We start from the raw sequence: 23,868 nt of genomic DNA on the forward strand, positions 1-23,868 counted from the left end.
TAAAAATTTTAAATTAAATATCAAATTGATTTTGAGTGATTAAAAGTATATTTTGGAGTGATTTTTAAATGTGATAAAAGTGGTTTTATCCATTTTAAAATCAGTCCCAAACATATCCAAAATCGTTTTTGAATTTAGAGATTTTTTTTAGACATTTATTCCTGAACACTGATTTTGTGTATTTATTATTCTTTTAGAAAAAGTGTATTCATTTATTCATTTATTTATTTATTAGGACTTGATCTTCATTTAAATTAATAGGTTCTAAAATATTTTGGGGTTGCGTGGGATGCTAAGTTGAGATAGGATATCTAGAATTCATATGTTTGAAGTTTATATATCTGTAAAATTCATATGTCTGTGTTTGAAGTGCAAAGTTGAGTTTATATGTTTGGGGTATCTGATACAATTTTTCGAACTCTAAATAATTAGCTTTTATGATTACTATTTTTGTTCTAAAACTTTTTTATTTAAGAATTCTACCAATCTTTGTTTGAACAAGATAGAGATTAAAATTTTTCTTTTAATTTTTAAAGTTTTTCTTTCTTTCTTTCGTTCATTCGTTCTTTCTTCTTTGGGTAATGAACAAAAATTAACCCGTTACATTTTTTTTTAAGAAATATGGTTAAATAAAATGAAGAACTAAAGAGAAATCAACACTTTTTATTCCTAATTTTTCTCCATGAATTTCATTATCATTCTCTTTTTCTTCTTCTTTCTGTTGTTGCTATGTATTTTTATTTTGTCATGAATTTCTTTTAATTGAACCTCCCCCGTTATCTTAGCGGCCAATGGAATGTCACTATATGTCTTCAATAATTTCATTTTTAATTTCTACAAATTTGGAGGATCATCAAAGAACAAATCTTCATTTTCTCTAATTTTTGCTAGAAAATGTTCCAGGAAAAATCTTCATGTTATAAGTTTTAATTTTATATGTTACATACTTTTAAATTACATACATATTTTTCGTCTAAATATTCTTAACATTTATTTGATATGTGAATTCAATTAAATAAAAATATATTATATATTTTTTTACATATTAATATTGCACTTATTGTAAACAAAATACTATTATTTACATACAATAATCCTACAACATACTTTAACAGTTATCAGTCTTATAATAGTTGGAAGGGATTTTTGAAGTTGATTATCGAAGATGATTTTCGTTGGAGCTTGTAGTCCGATATGGTTGTCAGAGCTTGAAGTTGATCGCATGAAGGTGGTATTGGAGTTGGTCGTTGAAGTTTGTCGTCGGAGGTGATTTTCAAAGCTCAAAGTTGATTGTGTGAAGGTAGCCATTGAAGTTGATCATCGAAGATGGTTTTTGCCGAAGTTTGTAGTTGGAGGTGGTTGTCGGTGCCTGAAGTTGGTTGCATTAAGGTGGTATTAGAGTTGGTTATTGGAGTTTGTCGCTGGAGGTGATATTGAAGAGTTGGTCCTTGGAGTTGCTCGCTCGAAGGTGGTCGTCGAAGTTAATCATCGAAGGTGATTTTCGACGGAATTTGTAGTCAGAGGTGGTTTTCGGAGGCTACGAAGGTGGTTTTCAAAGTTGGTCATCGGAGTTGTTGTTGGAGCCTGAAATTGATTGTTGGAGTTGGTCGCGCGAAGGTGGTTGTCGGAGTTGTCACCGGAGGTGGTTGTTGGAGCTTGGAATTGGTTGCCGTAGTAGGTCGCATGAAGAAGGTTGTGTAGAGATCAGAGTTGGCCGTCAGAGTTGTCATCGGAGGTGGTTGTCAAAGTTCAGAGTTGTCATCGGAGTTGGTTGTCGGAGTCTGGAGTTGTTCATTGGAGTTGTCATTGGAGGTAGTTATCGGGGCACGGAGTTAGTTCTCAAGGTGTGATAGTGATAGTCGTCGACAACGGCCAATGGGTGGAGTCATTGAAAATATTGGAAGAATGAAGAGTTGGGGTGAGTTGGTAAAATATATCAACTCAACTCCACAAATATTTAAAGTTGGTGGGTCAAACATTGAGTTCGTATATTATACAAACTCAACTTATCTCACGTTGATGAGCCAAGCACATACTTTATATTTTTTAATGCTAAAATTAGTAGTTAGTGTAACGAATCTTATTAAAATATAAATTTTTTGCGATCATTGACAAGTTTAAATCAACAATCTAAATATAATTCGGCTAACGTATGGATGTGTTGATAATTAAAAGTTCGATTAAGAATGTTGTAGTTTGAATTTACTGCCTTATTGTTCTAAAAAAAATTGACAAAATTCAAATATATGATAAAAATTGAGATACCCTACAAATTTTTAGGTAATCTTTTTGTTTTTATAAAAATATACAAAAAAGAATTTGACACTCGCATAAATTTGTGGTCAGTCCGTCTTTCTAGTCTAAATGCAAAAGGGAAAGGGAATTCAAGTTGGTCACGTTAACTCAATAGTTTATTTTTAAAAAGTCAAACTAACTAAAAATGGAAATTTTATTGACATTCGAGTATGTGGATTATTATTATTATTATTATTATTATTTACAAAATCAATTTGTACCCCTAAATTTTAAGTTATATATTTAAACTATAAATTTTGTGAATCAATTTAGATGACCATTTGTTAATTATTTATAACAATATCACTTGATTATCTTTAAAATTAATTTGAAATCACCTAATAAATTTATTGCCCTCCCAAACCTTACCAAAGTGTTGTCAATTTTTTTATAAAAAAACGTATGGCATAATTTTTCAGGTATACGAAAAGATGAAAAGACACTCATAATAAAGAAATATCGGTGTTATTCATTTGATTCCAATAATTCTCTCTATAATTTTAATAGTATTCCTACGTTTAAAAGAAGTTCCATATATATATGTAAAAAAATATGACAGTTTTAAAATGAAATTGGATAGACAGTTATCTTTGATTCAAAAAGTTTAGAATTTTAATTAATTGTTAATTTTAAATTTTAAATGATACACCCAAAATTTAACCATATAGATTGGTTACCCTTAAATTTTTTTTTTTTTAAAAAAATTATAATTAAAGGTGGGTCGAAACATATTTTTTCAATTATATATTACACTTACACCTATGCATTGAAAAATAAATAGTAAAAGTCCACAATTATTTGATTAAATTTTTATATATTTGAGAAAAAAAAAGTGATTCTATGGTACTTCCCACAATCCCTCCACATCTTTTTTCACAAAGTTGGGTCCATATGACCTTACCCTCTACAGCACTTGCACATAATTTTATTTTCCTTTTCTTTTATTTAATAACATTATATATTTTATGTAAGATTACAAATTCACTCCCTAGTGCTTAAATTTTAAAATATTCCTTAACTTTTATATGGTAAAAAAAAAGTCTTGATGAAATTGATGAGTAATTTTAATGTTGAATAGGTTTCCATGATAATAATGTTACCAAATATGGTAACAAAATATACTAAACAATAATAATAATATGGTAACAAAATCCCGATTGAATTGATTAATATCATATGTCATATCTAATCATCATTTGTTAATCTTATCTGTATAATATCTTATCATATATGTAGCATTGTTGATATTAAAAATTTATCAGGAAATTTTTTATATTTTTCTATATCCATTTTTCAGAGAACAATTAATCACAAATAAAGCAACAGAAAGCGCCATTGAGACCAAAACAAATCATTGAAAAACACACCATGTGCTTTATTCTCAGGTTGGATTTCGTTTGCTTATATATAAATTATTCATATATATATGCTTTTCATTCTGTCATATATAAAAAGAAAATTTGGTTTAGTTTGATAAGGATTTTATTTTCCGTGTTATTAATATAATGTTAATAAGTTTGATTAAAAAAAATGTAAAAACAACAAATTAAGGCTTCATTTGGTAGTAATTTGTTTTTATATCTTTTGTTTTAGAAATTTATATTTATTTTCTTCCAATTTTTATATTATTATTTTAATCTTTCTTTAAAAAAAACTTGAATTTTTGATAAATTATAAAAGTAAATATAAGTCTCTGAAAACTACTTTATTTTTCATTTTAAAATCTAACTTAATTTTTGAAAATATTGACAGAAAATAGATAAAAAAAAAAATTATAGGTAAATACAATGACAGATCCAGAAATTTTGTTGATGGGGTTTTATATGATTTAATAAAAATAAATGTAATGAAAGAGGCTTAAACTTGGATTTAGAGAAGGCCAGCTAGTGTTTGATATTAAACTAGTTATATATATAAAGAGCATACAGTTGAGTGGGATTCAAGCCGCTTGGACCTCTACCAAATCTACTATTAGGTAAAAATAGTATTTATAAATTTGTATATTTTAAAAAACTTTAACACAAAATCAAATTATTATCAAATGTTTGTAAGCACTTTTGAAACTTTTTGCTATAAAGTATGAATATTTTAAAATAATTTTTATATTTAAAAAGACCTCGTTTATAAATTATAAAAAAGAATAATTTGAAAAAAATAAAAAGGAAAAAGAATGAAATATTAAAGAGAGGTAAAAAATAGTTGTATACCGAATCAAACATTCGTCGCTCAAATCTAAGTGGGTTGTTGCCTTGCCTTACCCTATTCCCAAAAGAAACAGGTTTTAAAATTTTCATATGGTCAAACAATGGTTGACACGCCACGTGTCCATAAAAAAAAGGGTCCCAGCAATCCACTTTGAAGATCCCCCACTATGCAATAACCTCAATATATACCCCCTCATACCATACCCAAAAGCCTCATTCCCTTAACTTAGGAATTTACAATAAAGTGTTGTTCTCAAAATTATGGGTAATGCAGATTTTGAATGCCCTCACAGAGTAGCCATTCCTCCAAAAAAGCCCTTCTTGGACTCCTTAGCTTCCAACTTCAAAGAAACCTTCTTCCCTGATGACCCTTTCAAACAATTCAAAAACCAACCTTTATCCACCCAAATCCTTCTTTGGCTTAAGTACTTTATCCCCTTCCTCGATTGGGCCCCTCGTTACACTTTCGACTTCTTCAAAGCCGACCTCGTTGCCGGTATCACCATCGCTAGTTTAGCTGTCCCTCAGGGTATCAGCTATGCCAATCTCGCCAGTATCCCTCCCATCATTGGGCTTTGTAAGTTTATACACTACAACCCACACCTCCTGCTTTGATATCATGTTAGTTATTTATTATTATTATTATTTTCTTTGTAACGTAGATTCGAGCTTCATCCCTCCGTTGATCTACGCCATGTTGGGAAGCTCGAAAGATATTGCGGTGGGGACAGTGGCGGTAGCGTCGTTACTCATGTCCGCCATGTTGGGGAAGGAAGTCAACCCAGTAGAACATCCGAAACAATACGTTCAATTGGTTTTCACTGCCACCTTTTTTGCAGGAGTTTTTCAAGCTTTGCTCGGTTTTCTCAGGTAAACTTCTTGCTTTGATAACACGTCAGAAACAACAACATTTGACCTAGAATTAATCATGTTTGGGACCTTGGAAAGTGCAGATTAGGGCTTATTGTGGACTTTTTGTCGCATGCAACAATAGTGGGGTTCATGGGTGGTGCAGCAACGGTGGTTTGTCTTCAGCAATTAAAAGGCATAATGGGATTGGTTCATTTTACGCATGAGACTGATATTGTATCCGTTATGCGTTCTCTTTTCTCTCAAATTCACAAGGTTGGTTTTTTTCTTTTCTTTTTCTTTTTTTGACGCCATTTTTTTATCACTTCAAAGTTTATTTTCTTTTGCATAGCTTTTTTAGTTTTTATTTCTTTTTCCTCTCTGACAGTGGAGATGGGAAAGTATTGTGTTGGGTTGCTGTTTTCTCTTCTTTCTCCTCCTCACTAGATACTTGGTAAGTTTTCCATTATTTTCTTTTTAATTTTTTTTTTTTTTTAATTATGTTTACTAAGGTTATTGGTTTGATTTTTGTATTGTTCTTAAAATCTAAAAATGAAAAATAATGTTGTTACGAAAACGACAATTAAAAAATATAAAAAATAAATAAAAGAATCAACACACAGATAGTGTGTTAGCTACGTTCACGAAATATTGGGCATTGGTTAGACTCCATATTTGGTTGTTTGAAACACCAACAAATAAATTCAAGTTAGTTTTCAGAAGATGGTTAAAAAAATTTGTACGAATTCAAACGTGTGAGTAAGAAACGTGGAAAACATATGGAAAAGGAAAACAATCTTTGAAAAAAATGGTTAAACATGATATTTTGGAAACGGTTTTTATTATTATTATTATTATTTTGTAGTTTTAAAGTTTTTAATTTTTAAATTTAAAACCGGTAGATCAGTTTCTTTTTTTCCAATTTGTTTAAAAAGTGGAAAAAGCAAAGATGATTTTTTAAAAAAATAGAAAAACGTAATTAATTATCAAATGAGCAATAATAACTGTTTGACTTGAGTTTTCAAAATATTTTCTATCTCTTGTGGTCTTATCTTATTTTTTTTTCGGTTGAAAAATAATATAAGGTAGAGTTTTATTTGTTAAAATAAATTTTGAGAATAATGTTGGTATCTCTTATATTATGATACCATATTTATACTCGCACATACCATATTGACTTTGATTTAATAGGTTGATTTGTTATTATGAGACAATTAAAATATGTAGATTTAATATTGTAGATAAATTTTATGTCTTGATTGCAAGTGATGCATTTAAGGTAGTAGAAAACAAAGTAATATTTATCCGTTTATAACTATAGGTATAGCAATTAATGTTGCCTTATATGTTAAAATTTTATCCAACAATTGAGTGACAAAATTTTAATACATGAAACCTGTTAATGGAATAATAATAATAATAATAATAATAATAATAATAATAAATATTATGAAACAAAACTTAACCAAAAATTATCTCTATCGTAGATGGGTTTGGCCAACACACCAAATAAAATCGGATCTTCAAACCATCGGTTTTATTTGATAAAAAATCAAAAACAAAAATTTGAAACGGAGAGATGGAATAAAAATATAGTTGTATTTCATATTTTTAAATATATATATCATAGCTGATAATTATTTGATATTATATTTATAGGCTATAAAATTGTAGTTATTTTTAATAATTAAATAATGAAAATGTTTTAGTTGTCTCTTTATATTATTATAATATAAGAAAAATTATTTTTAATCCAGAAAATGATATTTTGCTATATTTATAAATGAGTTGGTTCATTTTATTATATTTGAAAATATCTCTATATGATTTATAATAAATTACCCTGCAAATTTTAATTTGAAAATTTTGAATAGATTTTATTATGTGAAACACTGTATTAAATAATTTTAAAATATATTTTTTTTCTTCTTCAAAATTTATACTATTTGGATCCTAAAATCTATAACACTTCTAAAACATAAGTAAATATAAAAATACAATAATTCACTGTGAATCTAAAACATAGAACATGATAATATTCGTCATCCAAACAGTCCATTTTTCAAACAACTTTATTTTGCTTTCTCTAAATCTAAAATAATGTTATTTATGCAAAATAATAATAAGTAAATAGAATCCTAGTAAAATCTAGGTAAATATAATTTTTGGAATTTCAATGGTTCTAAACCCAATTTAACTAGCATAGTTTTTATTAAACTCGAAAAAGGAAAATCCTAAATAATGTCCATTTTAAAAAATATATATATATATATATTTTTGGGTAAGGTAATTAGTGGTTGCTAATTAGAGTTCATTTTGGAAACGAATTGCAGAGCAAGAAGAAACCAATCTTCTTTTGGATAAGTGCATTGGCGCCTTTGACTTCAGTTATCTTGGGAAGTCTTCTGGTTTACTTAACCCACGCTGAAAAGCATGGAGTTCAAGTGGTAATTCACTCAATCCCCCATTGCCGTCTATGTTTCTTTGCTTTCGTGAAGCTTTCTTTAATGGGGTTTGTTTTAAGATCAAAATCTTTATTGGGTCTCTCTGTTTTTTGTTTGTAATTTAGATTGGTCATTTGAAGAAAGGGTTGAATCCCCCATCTGCATCTGATTTAGTATTTGGATCCCCTCATCTCGCCATTACCATCAAAACAGGGATCATCATCGGAATCATTGGCCTCGCTGTAAGTTTCTTTTGGTCTTATTCTTTCCTGGTAATATAGTGTTGAGAAGAGAAGTTTAAACAGTACGTTGAATGAATTTATTGCCTTTACAAGAGCTGTTTCTTCTGTTATGTGAGTGTGCTTAGGAACATGACCACCAACTGTTTGATGAAATATCTCAAAGAAAATAAGTGAATCTACAATTTAACCATCTTCGTTTTTCTGAATCCATTGCGTAATGCAGGAAGGAGTTGCAGTGGGAAGAAGTTTTGCTGCATTTAAAAACTACCACATTGATGGAAACAAGGAGATGATAGCATTTGGGATGATGAACATTGTTGGTTCTTGCACTTCTTGCTACCTTACTGCAGGTAAGCTGAAAATTCAATGGAGGCGCTTGAGTTTGATCTTCAATTGTTAGGCATCTGCATTGAAATAACTAAAGCCCATTTGATGATCATTTGATTTTTAATCTTTAGCTTCTGAGCCCTACTATCACATATGAGTTCCTTTGATTTCTTATATTATTTGATGAAACCATTGTAAATAAATTGTGAAGAAACCATCATAATTTTTAAGACTAAAAACTAAAAACCAAATGGTAATGGATTGGAGACCTAAGGACCTAAGTTATGGAGATTGTAATTTTAAAGCTGGCAAGTACCAATTGGAACTTATTATGATTGATAATTTTGATATATTATCAAGTTATCAACGTATGGCTTTGTTGATCTTACTGGTTTTTGTTAATTGAGCTTATCATCCAGGGACTAATACCAATAAAATATGCAGGGCCATTTTCGAGGACTGCAGTGAATTTCAATGCAGGATGTAAAACCGCGGTCTCGAATATTGTCATGTCAATTGCTCTGATGATCACTCTATTGTTTTTGACGCCATTTTTCCATTACACGCCCCTGGTGGTGCTTTCCTCCATAATCATCACTGCTATGCTTGGCCTAATCAACTATGAAGAAGTCATCCACCTTTGGAAAATCGACAAATTTGACTTTGTTGTTTGCCTTGGTGCATATATCGGTGTCGTCTTTGGCAGCGTTGAAACAGGCTTGATCGTTGCGGTGAGGAAATCAATGGAATGAACTTATGTTTATACTAAACCAAATCTTTCAATATGGTTCTCATTTGTATCAATTGACATGGTTTTCAGGTTACACTCTCTTTGTTAAGGGTGCTTCTCATCATCGCAAGGCCAAGAACTTTAGTATTAGGCAACATTCCCAACTCCACAATTTACAGAAGCGTTGATCAATATCCAACAGCCAAAAATGTGCCTGGAATTCTCATCCTCCAATTGGAGGCCCCAATCTATTTTGCCAACTCAAACTACCTGAGAGAAAGGTAACCTTATGCAACCACTAAATGCAGATAGCATAATGATCTTTATTATGTATAAAAATGAGAATGAAGATGCCGATCCTCATTAACATTTCTCTTCTTTCTCAGGCTTTCAAGGTGGATTACAGACGAAGAAGAGAGGATAAAATCATCAGGAGAAACCAGCTTGCAGTACATAATTCTAGACATTTCCGGTAAGTACTTCAATGAATATCTGAACTTTGGGAACAAATAACCTCTCTTTTATCTCATGTACTGATTTGAAATTTTGAACACAGGCGTAAGTAGCATTGACTCAAGTGGAATCAGCATGCTTGAAGAGGTTAAGAAGAGTACTGAAAGAAAGGGCCTCAAAGTACGTATTTCCAAGTCATTCTTCATCTTAAATTCCCTCGAAGTTGAATGTTGTTACTCGACTGGTTAATACATATACCGCATGAATCTCCCACTTCCATATGTTCTTTAACTCAAAAAAAGAATCTAACAATCTAATAGTAAATGCTAGTAATACTTTATTGTGCTAGAAGCAAAGCAAAGAGTTGAAGTTGATTAATATATAGCTTGAACTAGTAATCTATTATTCTGTGATGGTATGTGATTGTAGCTTCTGCTTGCAAATCCAAGAAGTGAAGTGATCAAAAAGTTAAACGAGGCGAAGTTCATCGATGCGATCGGACAAGAATGGATCTATCTTACGGTGGGAGAGGCTGTAACAGCCTGCAATTTCATGCTCCACACTTGCAAGCCAAATCCTGTAGCTGTTGAATTAGATTCACATGTGTAGCCTGCAAAATTACTCCAAGCTACAGAAAGGAGATCAATTTGCTGATGGGGTCCTCCCACTAAGTTCGCATGGTAATATATTCCACCAATCAGGAGGCAACATAATGGAAATAATAGTTTCATTCTCTTATTTTTTTGGTGGGAGGTTAAATATTGTAGTAGTAGAAAATGAAATAGCGTGAAAATCATTTAAAAGAGATCGTTTTCACGCTTTCATATCATGTCATGTCTTTGTTTATATTTTCTCTAACTATTGTTGCCATCAAATTTCCTTCATGACATGATTATCTATACGAGAGTTCACTGCTTTCTTTTTCACTTTCTACTTCTTGCTTTCTTAAGGGTTAATATAAAAATTACTTTTTAACGAAGTTAATAATTCTCATAATTGACTATATTAATCTTGTTTTTTTTACTTTATCAAGCATTAAGATAAATAGATATACTCTTTGAAGAAGACATTCAGCTATCTTTATCTAATCTTCTAAATTAACCTATATATAATAATTAAAGTTGCATTATAATGACTTTAAAAACCAAAAGCATTTCTATTTCTCTCACTTAAATAGTAATAAGATCAAGATGTCTATTAATCAAGATTGTTTGCAAGAGAAATAATCACTTTTTCCCCCACAATATGAATAAAGTAGATCATATTCATTTATACCTTGTTCTTTAAATTTGGTCTTCAAAATGAAGATTTACTTCCTTTTTTTTTAAAATAACAATCAAATAATAGAAAATGTCTCTCATTAAGAACCTTTGATTTCCTTAATGCTATTACCAAAGCATTTAACTTGACTAAGATATAATTAATTAAGTGACTATCTAAATCCAACAACTATTGACATAACAAGGCAACTAATTGACCTTTTCACCTTCAAATGACAAATGGAAAAGTTCAACGTTTAAAATGCATATGAAAGGGATTCTCAAATCTCAGTGTTCACACAATGCAATTCGAGATAAAGGGTCAAATTGTTTTTGGTAAGGCTTTTGAAGTGTTACCTCATCCTTCTATTATAATAATAATAATAATAATAAGGATTATTTTCAAATATAGAAAATGAACCAAAATATTTATGAGTGATAGCAAAATATCACAACCACTACTATTTGTGTCTATCTGTGTCATGATAGATATAAATAATAGTTTATTTTGGTCTATTACGGTCTATCGCAAATTAATTATGATATTGTGTTCTTATAAATATTTTTAGCGGTTTTATCATTTAAAATAATTTTTCTAATAAAATAATAATAATAATAATATCCCTTTTATTTACATCTTTTCCCCTTAATCTATTTGATTAAATGCCCCAATGGCTGTTCCCAATTCTGTTGCTGGATGACAGAGTGATAGAATTTAGTATTATGATTAAATTAAAAGATTTGTATCTACTTGGTCCATAAATTTAAAAGATTAGAAATTTAATCCTTAAACTATGATATTTTTTTAAAAAGATCAAGGATCTATTAAATAAAGAATTGAAAGTTTAAAGTTTTTTTTTAAAAAAAATCAAATTTATATATAATAAATTAATTAATTTTTAAATTTTCAAGAACCTATTAGACATAAAACTGGACACTAAGACGTATTAGGAAAAAAAATGAAAGTTTAGAAACCTATTAAACACTCTTGAAAGTTCATAAATCAAATAGACACAAAATTCAAAGTCCACAAACTAAACTTGTAGTTTAAACTAGTATTATTTATTCAAACAAAGAGAAAAATACTTGGGTGCGCCTTGGGTTCAATTCATTTTTGGCCGCCCACCCACTTGTCCAATCACATTTTGTCATATGATGAACTTTTCTTTTCCTTTTTTCTTAAATATTTTTTTTAGTTTTTTCTACTGCATAGTTATAACGGACTATAGAAAGATAGATGCAACCGGAACATATAAGTTCTACTTTGTTGGTCCCATGTTTTTTATTCATAGGGTAGACTCATAAAACTTTAAACTTTCAAAGTCAAATCTATGTTTGGTATATGAATTTGTTTGTCTTCGTCCGGTTTATAGATTTATTTGTATTACATGAACTTAGGCTTATGAAATTCATCTCTTATACCATATACTAATTCTTATCAATCATAAACCACAAACTTAAGTGTTGGTTGTACAAATCCATATTTCTATAATATTTTTCTTTTGTACAGTTTACACCTTCAAGATTCATATATAATTCAAACTTATTAAAATTATGAGTCATTTTCTTTAACTAGTTTGAAAATTGATTATAAAATAGACTTAGTAATTAGAGTGAAAGTATAATTGAAGGAAAATTGTAGTAGGTGTTATTTTAGTATAAATAACTAAATATATATCATTTTCTAAGACTAATTGCATATTTAGAATATTTGGGAAGATTCGGTTGAGATCTTTTTATTCCTAAAATAACCTTTATTTTAAATGGAAAAGAAACAAATCTGTCTTTTTTCATTCTCCAACCTGCGTGATTCTCTCTTTTTTTCGAGAGTTTCATCACTGTTCTGTGAGATTTGACAAGGAAATCGATGTTCATCTCATCTCTTCGCACGATCAATTATGAAGTAGTTGAATCTACAATTTTGATTTTCTCATTCGTCCATCAATTTCTGCTTGCAATTTAGGATTTCTACTCGACATTTCGGATTTTTTGGTATGTTTAGATTTCATTTTAGGTTTTTTTTCTAATCTAAATTCATTTCATCGTCAGCACGATTGATTCTTCCTCCCAGTTCTAGGTCACAATTCTTCCTCAGATTTTGTGTTCGATTTCATCTATGTTTTTTAAATTTGTTTTAATTTGCGTTATTGCTGTTTAATTGAAGTTTGTTGATGTTATTAGTTAATTTGATGGTTTCTGTTTTGGTTTAGGTTTAGTTTGTTTTTTCAAGTAGTCATGAACTTTTCAATGCAAGTTTATCATTGATATACTCATATCAATACAGTCTACTAATTTGAGTCTATTACTAATAGATACATATTACAGTCTATCAGTGATATTAGTCTATCTCTGATAGACTCTATTATGAGTGTAACAATAGAGTGATAATTGTAATTTGTGCTTCTTGCAAAGATTTGAAAATATGATTAAGCTTGTCGTAGTGGTGTTTCATAGTGGACAAGGGGATGATAAACATAATTACTTGAATTACAAGACTAAAGGCATATTAGTCGATGAGATTATGTGTTTTGAGAATTTTGTGAGTTTGATATTAAAGGAAATTCAATTGGATGCATCTATTTCTTCAATACAATTGTTAATCTTATTGGATTTTGGTATCAGTGGCATTCAAACTGTGGTTGAAATTCATGATGTTGTTTGGTTTTTTTAATTTAGTTAAAAAAAAAACAAAGTACAAGACATCTATTAGTTGTTCAAGCCACTAATATGCTTTTAGAAGGGGCTTCAGGATTTTATAATTTTTTACGTGTTTTTTTCTTCTTCTCTAATTAATGATGATTTCAACATTCTAATGGATGTTCATATTAGTAGCTTGTCTTCTACGTTTGATTTGAAAGAGAAGGATACATTTGCTAATAAGGAAATAGTATCAAAGTCATTTTACTATGTAGCTATAAAGAACAACTTTAAGTTCAAGACTGTGAGATCAAATTCTAAATCAATTGTGTTGAAGTGCTCACAAGATGATTGTCAATGATACGTTCTTGCATCTCATTATAAGGGTGGGAAACTATGAAAATTTAGGAAGTATATTGCTAATCACAGTTGTTCTATAAATATTATTCAAACTTATCATAGACAAGCATCTTTATCATTGATTGGTGATTGTATGATAAAAGATTTTAGCCCTTGTGACCATTTGATTCTGAATGATATTATGATTCACTTGCTACTAAATTTGGGGTAAATATTAGCTACTATAAAGCTTAAAGGGCGAAAGAATATATTATGAAGTCATTGAATGGTGATGCAAACAAATGTTATGCCTTGATTTCAAATTTTTTTTATGAAGCTAAAGAAATGAATCTAGGTTTGTTTTTTCTCCTATCCTTTATATATCATCAATCAAGTTTTCAATGAGTATGTAATCAGTATTTGATAGACTTGTTTTAACAGATATGGTCCATCACTGATATTGGTCTATCAGTGATAAGTCTTATAGGAAATGAGCATATCATTGGTCTATCACTGATATTTGGTCAATAAATAATAGATCTATTGTAAAACAACATGTAATTAGTCTTTGATATATCTTTTTTTTTTATTGAGGTTCATTCACTGTGTATGAAGTTGATTCTGAGGGACATTTTAAGTATTGTTTTATGGCAATTAGATCGTGTATTGAGGGGTGGAAATATTGTAGACCAAACACATTAGTTGATGAGACTTTTTTGAAATGTAAATATGGTGGAACTCTTTTGACAACATCAACAATTGATGATAACAATAAGATTTTTCTTTTCCTTTAGTATTGTATACTTCGCGAATCATGGAGATGGTTTTTTTAGAATATAAAGAGAAGTTTAGGGGATCGAGAAGGTTTAGTTATTATATCTTATTTACATTTAAGTGTTCCAAAAGGTGTTCAAAATGTTTTTCCAACTACTGAATATTGTGTTTGTTTGCCCACCTTTTGAGAAGTTTGAAGCTGATATATAAGAACTCTCCTATTGATAATATGTTTTTTAGACATGGAAAAGTATATATTGTTGTCGATTTTGAGTTAAATATGAGATGGATGGATACAATATATCCTAGCATACGAGACTATCTTAATAAGATTGATTTTGGGAAGTGGGCTTGTTCGTATTGTAGAAGGAGAAAATATCAGATGATGACTACAAATATTTCAGAATGCTTAAATGCAGTTCTAAAAAAGCTTAGAGATTTACTGGCATCACTACTCGATTTTATCAGACAATTACTTCAAAAATGGTTTTATGATAAAAGTAAAGTTGCATATTGTATGAAAACTATTTTGACTAGCTGGCCTTAGGGAAAATTACAAATACAACATCAAATATCAAGAAGCTTCATGGTAAGAGTTACTTGTTTTTATGGATAATATCATAAAATCTATCAATGATTGACTTCTATCAGTGATAGGCATCTATCAATGATAGGTTTCTATTACTAATAGACTCAGATAGTTGGAACTTAATTAATTTGTTGTCTACGTGTCATTTTTCTCAAGTTAATGCAATTAATGATGTTGAATTTAAAGTGAGTGATGGAAGCAACTATGCTACATTTAGATTCCAAATCATGTACCTATCGTGTTTGGGATCCTGATGAAGTTCCATGTGCCCATGCACTTGTTGTTCTTCGTGGGCACAATATGAATACTTGCTATTTTGTTCCTAAGTATTTTTGTCAAGTACCTTGATTTCGTGTTATGCTGATTCTATTGGTCCATTTGGGAACCATGCTAATTGGAAGTATACAAGGATTGACATGAATATATTACTTCGAGTTATTAAGCATCCAACAGACCAACCTTGAAAACAAAGAATATTATCAATTGACGAGCAAAAAATTCATACAAAGTACAGTCGTTGTTGTCGTGTTGGTCACAACCGTAGAACATGTACATTTCCACCATTTATACAATGATGTATCATTTACTATCGATATGATTGTTATAGATGTGAACATATATGTGCCACCATTTTTACAACGTTGTAACATTTTCTTTTTTACTATCGGCTTGATTGTTAAATTTTTCAGAAGAACATAACATTTTGCTTAAGGAATATAGAACATTTTTTTCCCATTTTTGTCAGTAGTATATAAAAACACAAAATCAAGTACACAAGAAAGAAAGTAACATTAATTTTAAGTAATGTCACTATGATTTCTATCACCGTTATTGATCTATCACTGACATTGATCTACCACTTATAGACTTTAGCACCCATTACATAATAACAAGGGTTTAGTCCTTAGAACTTTAAAATAGAAAACATGAAGAGACAACATTTACAATAATTCAACTAACAATTCAACATTTTTCTATATTTATATGACAAAATCAACTACATATGGAGTTAATGTCACTGTGAAGTCTATCATGGATCTTTTCTATCACTGATACTATTGTATCCACAAAAACTAAGGTATAATAGTCAAATATTAAAGTACTCAAATATCCATAAAACTAAATCACAACTACATTATTACATCTGGGAGATTTTTAAGTAAAAACTAGGGACACAGTCCTTGATTCTAAGAGAATTTCTTGTTTGTTCTGGAAAAGCTTTCTTCTGGTCTTTTGCATTCTTTTGGTCCTTCGTATCCCTCTGTTCTCTGATAATCTTCTAGTCATTTGCATTCTCCAACATCTTCTTTGACGGTTTATGTTGTCTCTTTGGTCTAATATTTTCAGCATTCATTCTTGTATTTGCCTTTTCTTGAATAATCTAAAATGTTAATACTTAATTATAAGTTTGTAAATATATATTAAGTCTATAATTCATAAAGCAAATATAGGAATGAAGGGATCGAATCCCGCAACGAAAGCGCTGTAACTGTCTTGCATCCCCAATTCGATTTTTACATAAACAAATTCAATATACTAAAACATAATATAAACATGTAATATAGCATGCTTTAAGGAAAGAGATTAGAACTATTCTTACTTTTGTAGATTCCCAATCTTCACAAACAATTCTCTTTAAGTTCCAACGAACGACTCCTCCAACGACTTTGATCACGAACGATTTCTTGAACAATCTCGAACACTACCACGAGATTAACCTCGTTCTCTAGGATTCCAATATAGGGATAGGTGGTATCCAACTATTGGGAGAGGGAGAGGAGAAAAGGGTTTTGGCGAGTAGAAAGGATTCTCTTTATGGTTTAGAGAAAATTTTGCACAATAACACTTGTGTGTTGTGTATTGTTAGTCTCTATATCTCCCAAATAGACCATAAGGAGGTCTTTATATAGAGAAGGGTCAAACATTTTTCCTAATCTTTTTTCTATTTCTCTTTTCCACAATTAATTAATTAAATAAAACTTATTTAATTAATTAGTACAATTAAATAACACTTATTTAATTTAATTTGCACATTAATTAAATGATTATTTATACATTAAATTTAATTTAATGTATATATATTTAATTATCATAAACATCGTATATATATGTGCAATACCTTTCTTAATTAATTCTTTGTGAATCTAATTCACTTGAATAATTAATTAAATCTTATTCAAATATTACTTTCCAATTTAATTTGAATTATAGATCATATCCATAATCAATTATATATTAATCACATTAATATATGGATTAATATATGGTTTCTTCAAATTAACTTGAACAATTCAAATTATCCATCTTAAATATTCTCTAGTAGAGCTAATAAAGGGACCTGGTGGACCTGTAGATCATAAACTCCAACTATATGAGATTAATTGGTTGAACTCATTAACTAAGTTAATCAATATTTGTTCTGTGGGTACACTCTACTAAAGGCCAACGACTGCACTCTTTTCACTAAGATATATTTCTGTGTCTACGGATATAGATCAATAACAGGAAGTTAGTTCTTCACGAGTGTTTGTAACTCCAACTGGGTCAAATTATTGTTTTACTCTTGGGTTACCTATGATTTTTTAAGTACTAGTGCTCCTTTAATGAACAACATATTTATGGTCCAACTAATAAACAAAAACCCTTCTCAGGCCAGAGGGTAGGGCCCTTTGTTCAAATGTCGAAGGCACCACAGGGAACACTCATCTACTTACCCTTAAGATGAGAAGGAGTGAATTCCATCTTATATTATTATGTTCCCACTCCCACTCGGTCTTATCTCCAAAATGGTAAACATATTGGGTTCGCGAACTGGCCACACAATATCTCGTGAACAGGAGTTCATAATATACTCAGGATTAAGACTAAGTTGCCGAGATCATCCTATTGAAATAGGAACCCAACTATTTAATGGTGTTATATCTAATAGTTACTATTTTGTAGTCCAGTCTTATAAAAACTCATTGTATAGGATACCTTCACTCGCATGTCAACTACGAGAACATGTTAGATCATTGCGTTGGTATCAAATACAAAGTGGGTCATATCCATAGTATTACCAAGATAAGGTACCTAGCCTTATCCTTATACTATAGACCCTTCAGGCAATATCTTGAACATTGATCTTTGTATTTCTCCACATACAGTTCAAGACTCATAAGGAAACCTTAGATGTTAGTTTATTGGATATAGGGTTATTAAGACAAAAATAAACAAACAATACAAACAATAACATTTATTGAATTAACATCTATAACTTTTTATTGATGACGATAAATTAATAACGTTTACTATCTACAAGTTTTAGAGCATAAAACCCAACAAACTCCCACTTGAACTAAAACTCTAGTCAATGAGTTGTACATAATATCATAATCCAAAAGGCGGGATAATGCTAAATAAATACAATAAACTAGGGCATCCATATACTCATCACACATCTTTCACTTGCTCTAGATTATACAATGTACACGTCTCGTTTGTGTTATGTTATATGCTAATGACACTAAGAAGTCATATGTTTGGTCCTTTTTAGTATGACACTAAGAAGTATCCATCTAGCATGAGTTTTCTTGTTTGTGTTATATGTTATATATTATATGTTAATGAGTTTTCTTGAATTGGCAATGTTTAGCATGAGTTTTCTATGTTGTGCTTTTGACCCACTCTCCCAAATTATATTTAGGATAGTTACTTTGTTTGTTCCCTTTTAGTATGACACTAAGAAGTCATCCATCTAGCATGAGTTTTCTTGTTTGTGTTATGTTCTATGTTTATGAGTTTTCTTGAATTGGCAATGTTTAGCATGAGTTTTCTATGTTGTGCTTTTGACCCCCTCCCCCAAATCATATTTAGGATAGTTACTTTGTTTGGTCCCTTTTAGTATGACATTAAGGGGCTATTTGAGGTCCCAACATGAGATGGTATATCCCCACATCCTATATCATCTCAATATTTAGAGACCTATTATCCTATCTCATCGATTTTAATTATTTGTGGGCCCATTTTTTAAATGTATTTCATATCTCACCGTCATTTTCCTTCCGTGTATCGTATATCATCTCAGTGCTTGAACATACTCGATCAGAACTCCCCACATCCTATATCATGTTAGCGCCCCAAATAGCCACTAAGAAATCATCCATCTAACATGAGTTCTCTTGTTTGTGTGATATTCTATGTTGAGTTTTCTTGAATTGGCAATATTTAGCATGAGTTTCTATGTTTTGCATGGTTTTTGTTATTGATTGTGCTTTTGACTCCTCCCCCCCCACCCCCCCTCCTCTACCCCCAATCGTATTTAGGAAAATTACTTTGTTTGGTTCCTTTTAGTATGACATTTAGAGGTCATCAATCAATTCTTTATCCTCACGTGCTTACATATTTCACTTCTTTGTTTGTTAACTTTTATGTCTCGATAGTCTCCTGTACAAAAAGTTCAGTTTGGAAATGGGAATGGATAGAATTGGTATTGGTATTTTATACTTTTGTTTCACAATGACATTGCAATTCTTCAAAGACCTTCAGTTGGAAATTTTGTAATGAAAACTTGTGATAGCTAGTGTTCTTTTTGCAATAGTTAGTACTGATACTAAATTTGTTCATATTATTGAAGTTGGTTGATATAACTTGTAGCAAGTTAGTATTATTTCATTTTGTTTGAATGATAGTCTGTGATATTGGGAATATATATCTTCAGTTATAACTTTTGGTTAAATATAAATTAATTAGTTGATTCTTGATTTGCTCAAAAGATTATTATATTTTAAATTTTATAACCGGTTTATATATTAAATTATGTATGTATTTTTAAATTAATAAAATACTTTTATTGACATTTTCTATAACGTCAGTAAATTGTATTTTTAAAAAAGTATCCGAAAATTTATAATAGCACAAATGATTAATTTTTCCGATGCTTAAATATGTTGCAAAAGATACTTGCAATGACCATTGATTCACATTTAGCAACAGTCTTACATGTTGCTAAAACATAACTTTCAATAAAAAAAAATGTCAGCGTCAATATATAAGACAAATAGTGATAAATAACATGTTTGTAAAAGTTAATATTTAGTGACGTCTATGCGTCAGTAAAAGGATACTTTTAGAAGCGTGCACTAAAAACGTCACTAAAACTTTTAGCTACGCGACTACAATGACGTGCTTCTATGCGTTGTTAATACCTTTAGTGTTGTTTTTGGGATTTTAGCAACGCTTTTTGTGTGCCACTAAAACTAACTTTTCTTGTAGTGGTTGTAAACGAAGATCGATGGGGTTAGGGTTTTTTCAAAAAAAAAAAAAGAAGGAAGAAATTAAATGACGATGGAAGCTATCTATCACTGAATGGCGAATTGACGATGAAAATAGGATGGATGTGAATCATCGATGGATGGAAAGGCAAATCGTTGATCATTTTTGGAAAGGTGAATCTGATCGATTTTGAACGTGGATCGTGGAATCCAAACCATTGTCTATTGGAAGTGTAGTTTGATCGTGGAATCAAGGGGCTTACTAGATTTCAAAGGGTTTTTTAGTCTTTTTGTATGGGTCGAACTCAAATTTGGTCATATTTGTAATTTTTTTTCTTTGTTAATGCTATATCTACGATTAGTTTGGACCAAAAGGTTATGTTTGCAAGCAGCCATAATTGAATAACAACTTTTGGACAGCAACTTTAATTGATTAGTGGAGTGGGCTATTATAGCCCACCTATTGTTTGGGCTTTTAATTATAATAGTTAGTGTTTGCAACTGTTATAACCCACAATGAACTACAAGATTACTATCTCAAATCTTTGTTACCATACATGTTTTCTCGTCCTCATTAACTTAACTAAAATAGTTTGCACTCCAAACACAGATTATTGTAACCCATATACTATAATAATCACCGACATAACTAACTTAGCACCCCAAATGTCCTTTAATGACTTGTTTTGAAGATATAAATAACAGCACATTGTATATACATAAAATTATATTAGTTCATGTAGAGAAGTCATGATATTTTCAACATTTTACTAATTGGGGTTTGGTTTGCTTTTAAAAAGACTTTATCCTTTTTTTGTTAATGTTTCTTTCTCCATAAGCATAATGTCTCCCTTTTTTTGACTTTTGTTGTTAAATATCAACTTAATTCTGTCAGCATGTTTTGCTTTTGAGGCTGCAAGTGGTAATAACCCAAAATTATTCCACATCAGAATTAGCAAACAGCAACCTTAGAAAAAGACCATGCAACTGTGTTCTTCTCTCCTGACTCTGCTCTCATCTATTTATGCCTCTCTCATTGGTTTATCTGTAAGTTGAGCTAACACTTCATTTTAACTCTAACTTATCAGTCTTATTTTGTTTGGTGAGACCATTTTGAGTTGCCCTCTTCCATCCCCTTAAGTATGTGCTTTTTTTTTTTTTAAATATTACTTTGGTAGCAATTTTGGTCTCCAAAAAAAAAATGTTTTTTTTTGTTCTTGTACTTTTAAAACGGATCAAAAGTGTCACTTTTAAAAAGTTAAATGTCTAAAATGAATCAGAATTAAAAATACAGAGACTAAAATAAATCTAAGTTAACAGAATGAACATTTTAAAATAGATGAATCAAAATGAATTAAAGTTAATACGATTAAAATTGTATTTTACACTTTTTTTCACCAAAGAAATTATGATAAAAAGATAAAACCCTAACCATAAATTTAAATATAAACTTTAATTAAGAATATTGATGGGACAGTGGATGCAATATCTACATGAAATGGGTTGAAAGAGGAAATGAATGTGTTGGATCTCAGTAGGTTGTCTAAATCATTGGGTTAATGAGTTGTTTTCTTGTTGAGAATTTCAATGACCCAACAACATTCTACCTTATGTTTCCCATGCAAATCATTTTAGCCCCCACACACTAAGTGAAATTATAACCTTAATTTCTCTCCTCTTAAGCTACCTCTCCAATTAAATAATTCAATTCCTAACTTTTTCTTTGTTACAATGTGTTGGAATCGAACTTCAAAACTCGAGATTGATAATATAAATTCATTGACAGTTGGAATGCTCATGTTGACATTTTCTAACTTAATTATATCTATAGATTTTCCTTTTTTTTTTTTTTTTTTGTATTAATTTCCTTAAAACATTAAGATAAATCTTAATGTTGTGATTTTTGAGTTTGGAAATGTGTGATTTGTAATCGTAATTGTGTGACTATAAAAGTAATATTCAAAAGTTTGAGTTTGTGTAATATATGAAATATATTAGCAAATTTGTAGTTTAAAGGTTAATTCAAGATCCAAATGTAGTCTGGTTTTTTAAAATAATAATAATAATAAAATAAAAACTCAACCATCTATAGTCACCACTTTAAGTATAGCTCACAACTATTACAATTTGAAATCTCTATCAATGTTATTGAACCAAAATAAAATAGAGAACTTACTAAACAAAATACAAAATCCTCTTCTAAAATCTGATGTTAATGTCAAAGCTAATGTATGTAAAAATAAGAAAAGTTCAAGTTATGCAATTGTTTTAAATTTTGAATATTAAGAAAACTAATAAAAATAATTATTCTTTAAATAGAAAAATACATTTTTTTCTTGAGTTCAACCCCAAGTAAATGTAAAGTGATTTGACCTCCTAATATATGAAACAAATTGTCAATAATTAATAATATATATTTTTTTTATAAAAGTAATGTGTAGAATATTAAAGTTAAACGCAGCAAAGGTTGATTAAAAACGCGTTTTTGGTGAGGTAAGAAATATTATCTAAAATTTCTTCATTTACTCAAATACCAAAAGAGAAAAAAATTAATTAATTATGTATTTATTAAACATAATACGCACTGCCATGCGTTGAACATTTTAAAACAAAATATTATAAAAATACCAAAAGCGATCTGCTTGGCCTATCCTTTTCATTTTTTCATTCTCTCTTTTTCTATTGGTAGGTAAGATTGATATTGCTTAGAACTAGTCAATTAATTTCTAAATTGGAAAAATCTAATAAAACTTAATATAGTATCTATCTTAAATATATAGTAAATTATAACTGTAATAGAGATTTAAAAAAAAAAAAAAAAAAAAAAAAAAAACCTAGCCTTATCCTATTTTATTTTTGGAACTTTGAATTTTGTTCTATTTTGGTCAACTTTTAAAAACGTATGTTTTAGTCCTTGAATTTTTAGAAAGGGTTTATTTTAGTTCTTATAATTAAATTTTTGTTAAAACTTAAACGAAAATATGAGACGGCATGTATTCTTAGATCTAGATGTGTTGAATAAGATGAAAATGAAATAATATGACAACTACCAATGCACCAAAATAGTGAATAGCCAAAATCTAGAACGAAAAATATCTTTCGATCATGTACAAAATTACTTTACCATCTTATTCAAGATTGAAACAATAGATTTTTTAGTGTGGTTAACTTATTTGGTAGCTTAATCATTAAAAAATAAGTGATTTGGTCATTTTGTTAAGAAATTAACAAAATTTTAATAATAAGGATCACAATAAGTATTTTTTCTTAAAGTTTATGGACTAAACACAAATATTTTTAAAAGTTTAAAGACCAAAGTAAAATAATATTCAAAATTTAGGGATCAAACTAAGATTTAATAAAAAAAAAAATCAAGAAACAATAACTAACCATTTAATAATAAATTAAGATAAGTGTTACCCGTAATGTGTATATATATATATATATCAACTCAATCTTATAGTTCTTGTTACT

The 23,868-nt window shown here is 29.6% G+C and overlaps 1 protein-coding gene and 1 pseudogene across 1 annotated transcript; both read left to right on the top strand.

Annotated features, from left to right (window-relative positions):
• The first annotated feature begins 4,707 nt into the window (after positions 1 to 4,707).
• LOC120069687 (sulfate transporter 3.1-like) lies at positions 4,708 to 10,470 on the top strand. The gene is made up of 12 exons (XM_039021472.2): positions 4,708 to 5,076; positions 5,162 to 5,369; positions 5,453 to 5,624; positions 5,737 to 5,802; positions 7,682 to 7,795; positions 7,918 to 8,034; positions 8,258 to 8,384; positions 8,806 to 9,092; positions 9,182 to 9,372; positions 9,478 to 9,563; positions 9,648 to 9,724; positions 9,974 to 10,470. Exons 1-12 carry the CDS (start codon positions 4,761 to 4,763, stop codon positions 10,151 to 10,153), a joined length of 1,941 nt encoding a protein of 646 aa, XP_038877400.1. The 5' UTR covers positions 4,708 to 4,760; the 3' UTR covers positions 10,154 to 10,470.
• A 2,755-nt stretch (positions 10,471 to 13,225) lies between these two features.
• On the top strand, positions 13,226 to 15,074 carry LOC150038293 (uncharacterized; annotated as a pseudogene).
• The last annotated feature ends 8,794 nt before the right edge of the window (positions 15,075 to 23,868 follow it).

Source organism: Benincasa hispida, chromosome 1, assembly GCF_027475165.1.
Source record: "Benincasa hispida cultivar pf3 chromosome 1, pf3_genome.v1.1, whole genome shotgun sequence".
NCBI lineage: Eukaryota > Viridiplantae > Streptophyta > Magnoliopsida > Cucurbitales > Cucurbitaceae > Benincasa > Benincasa hispida.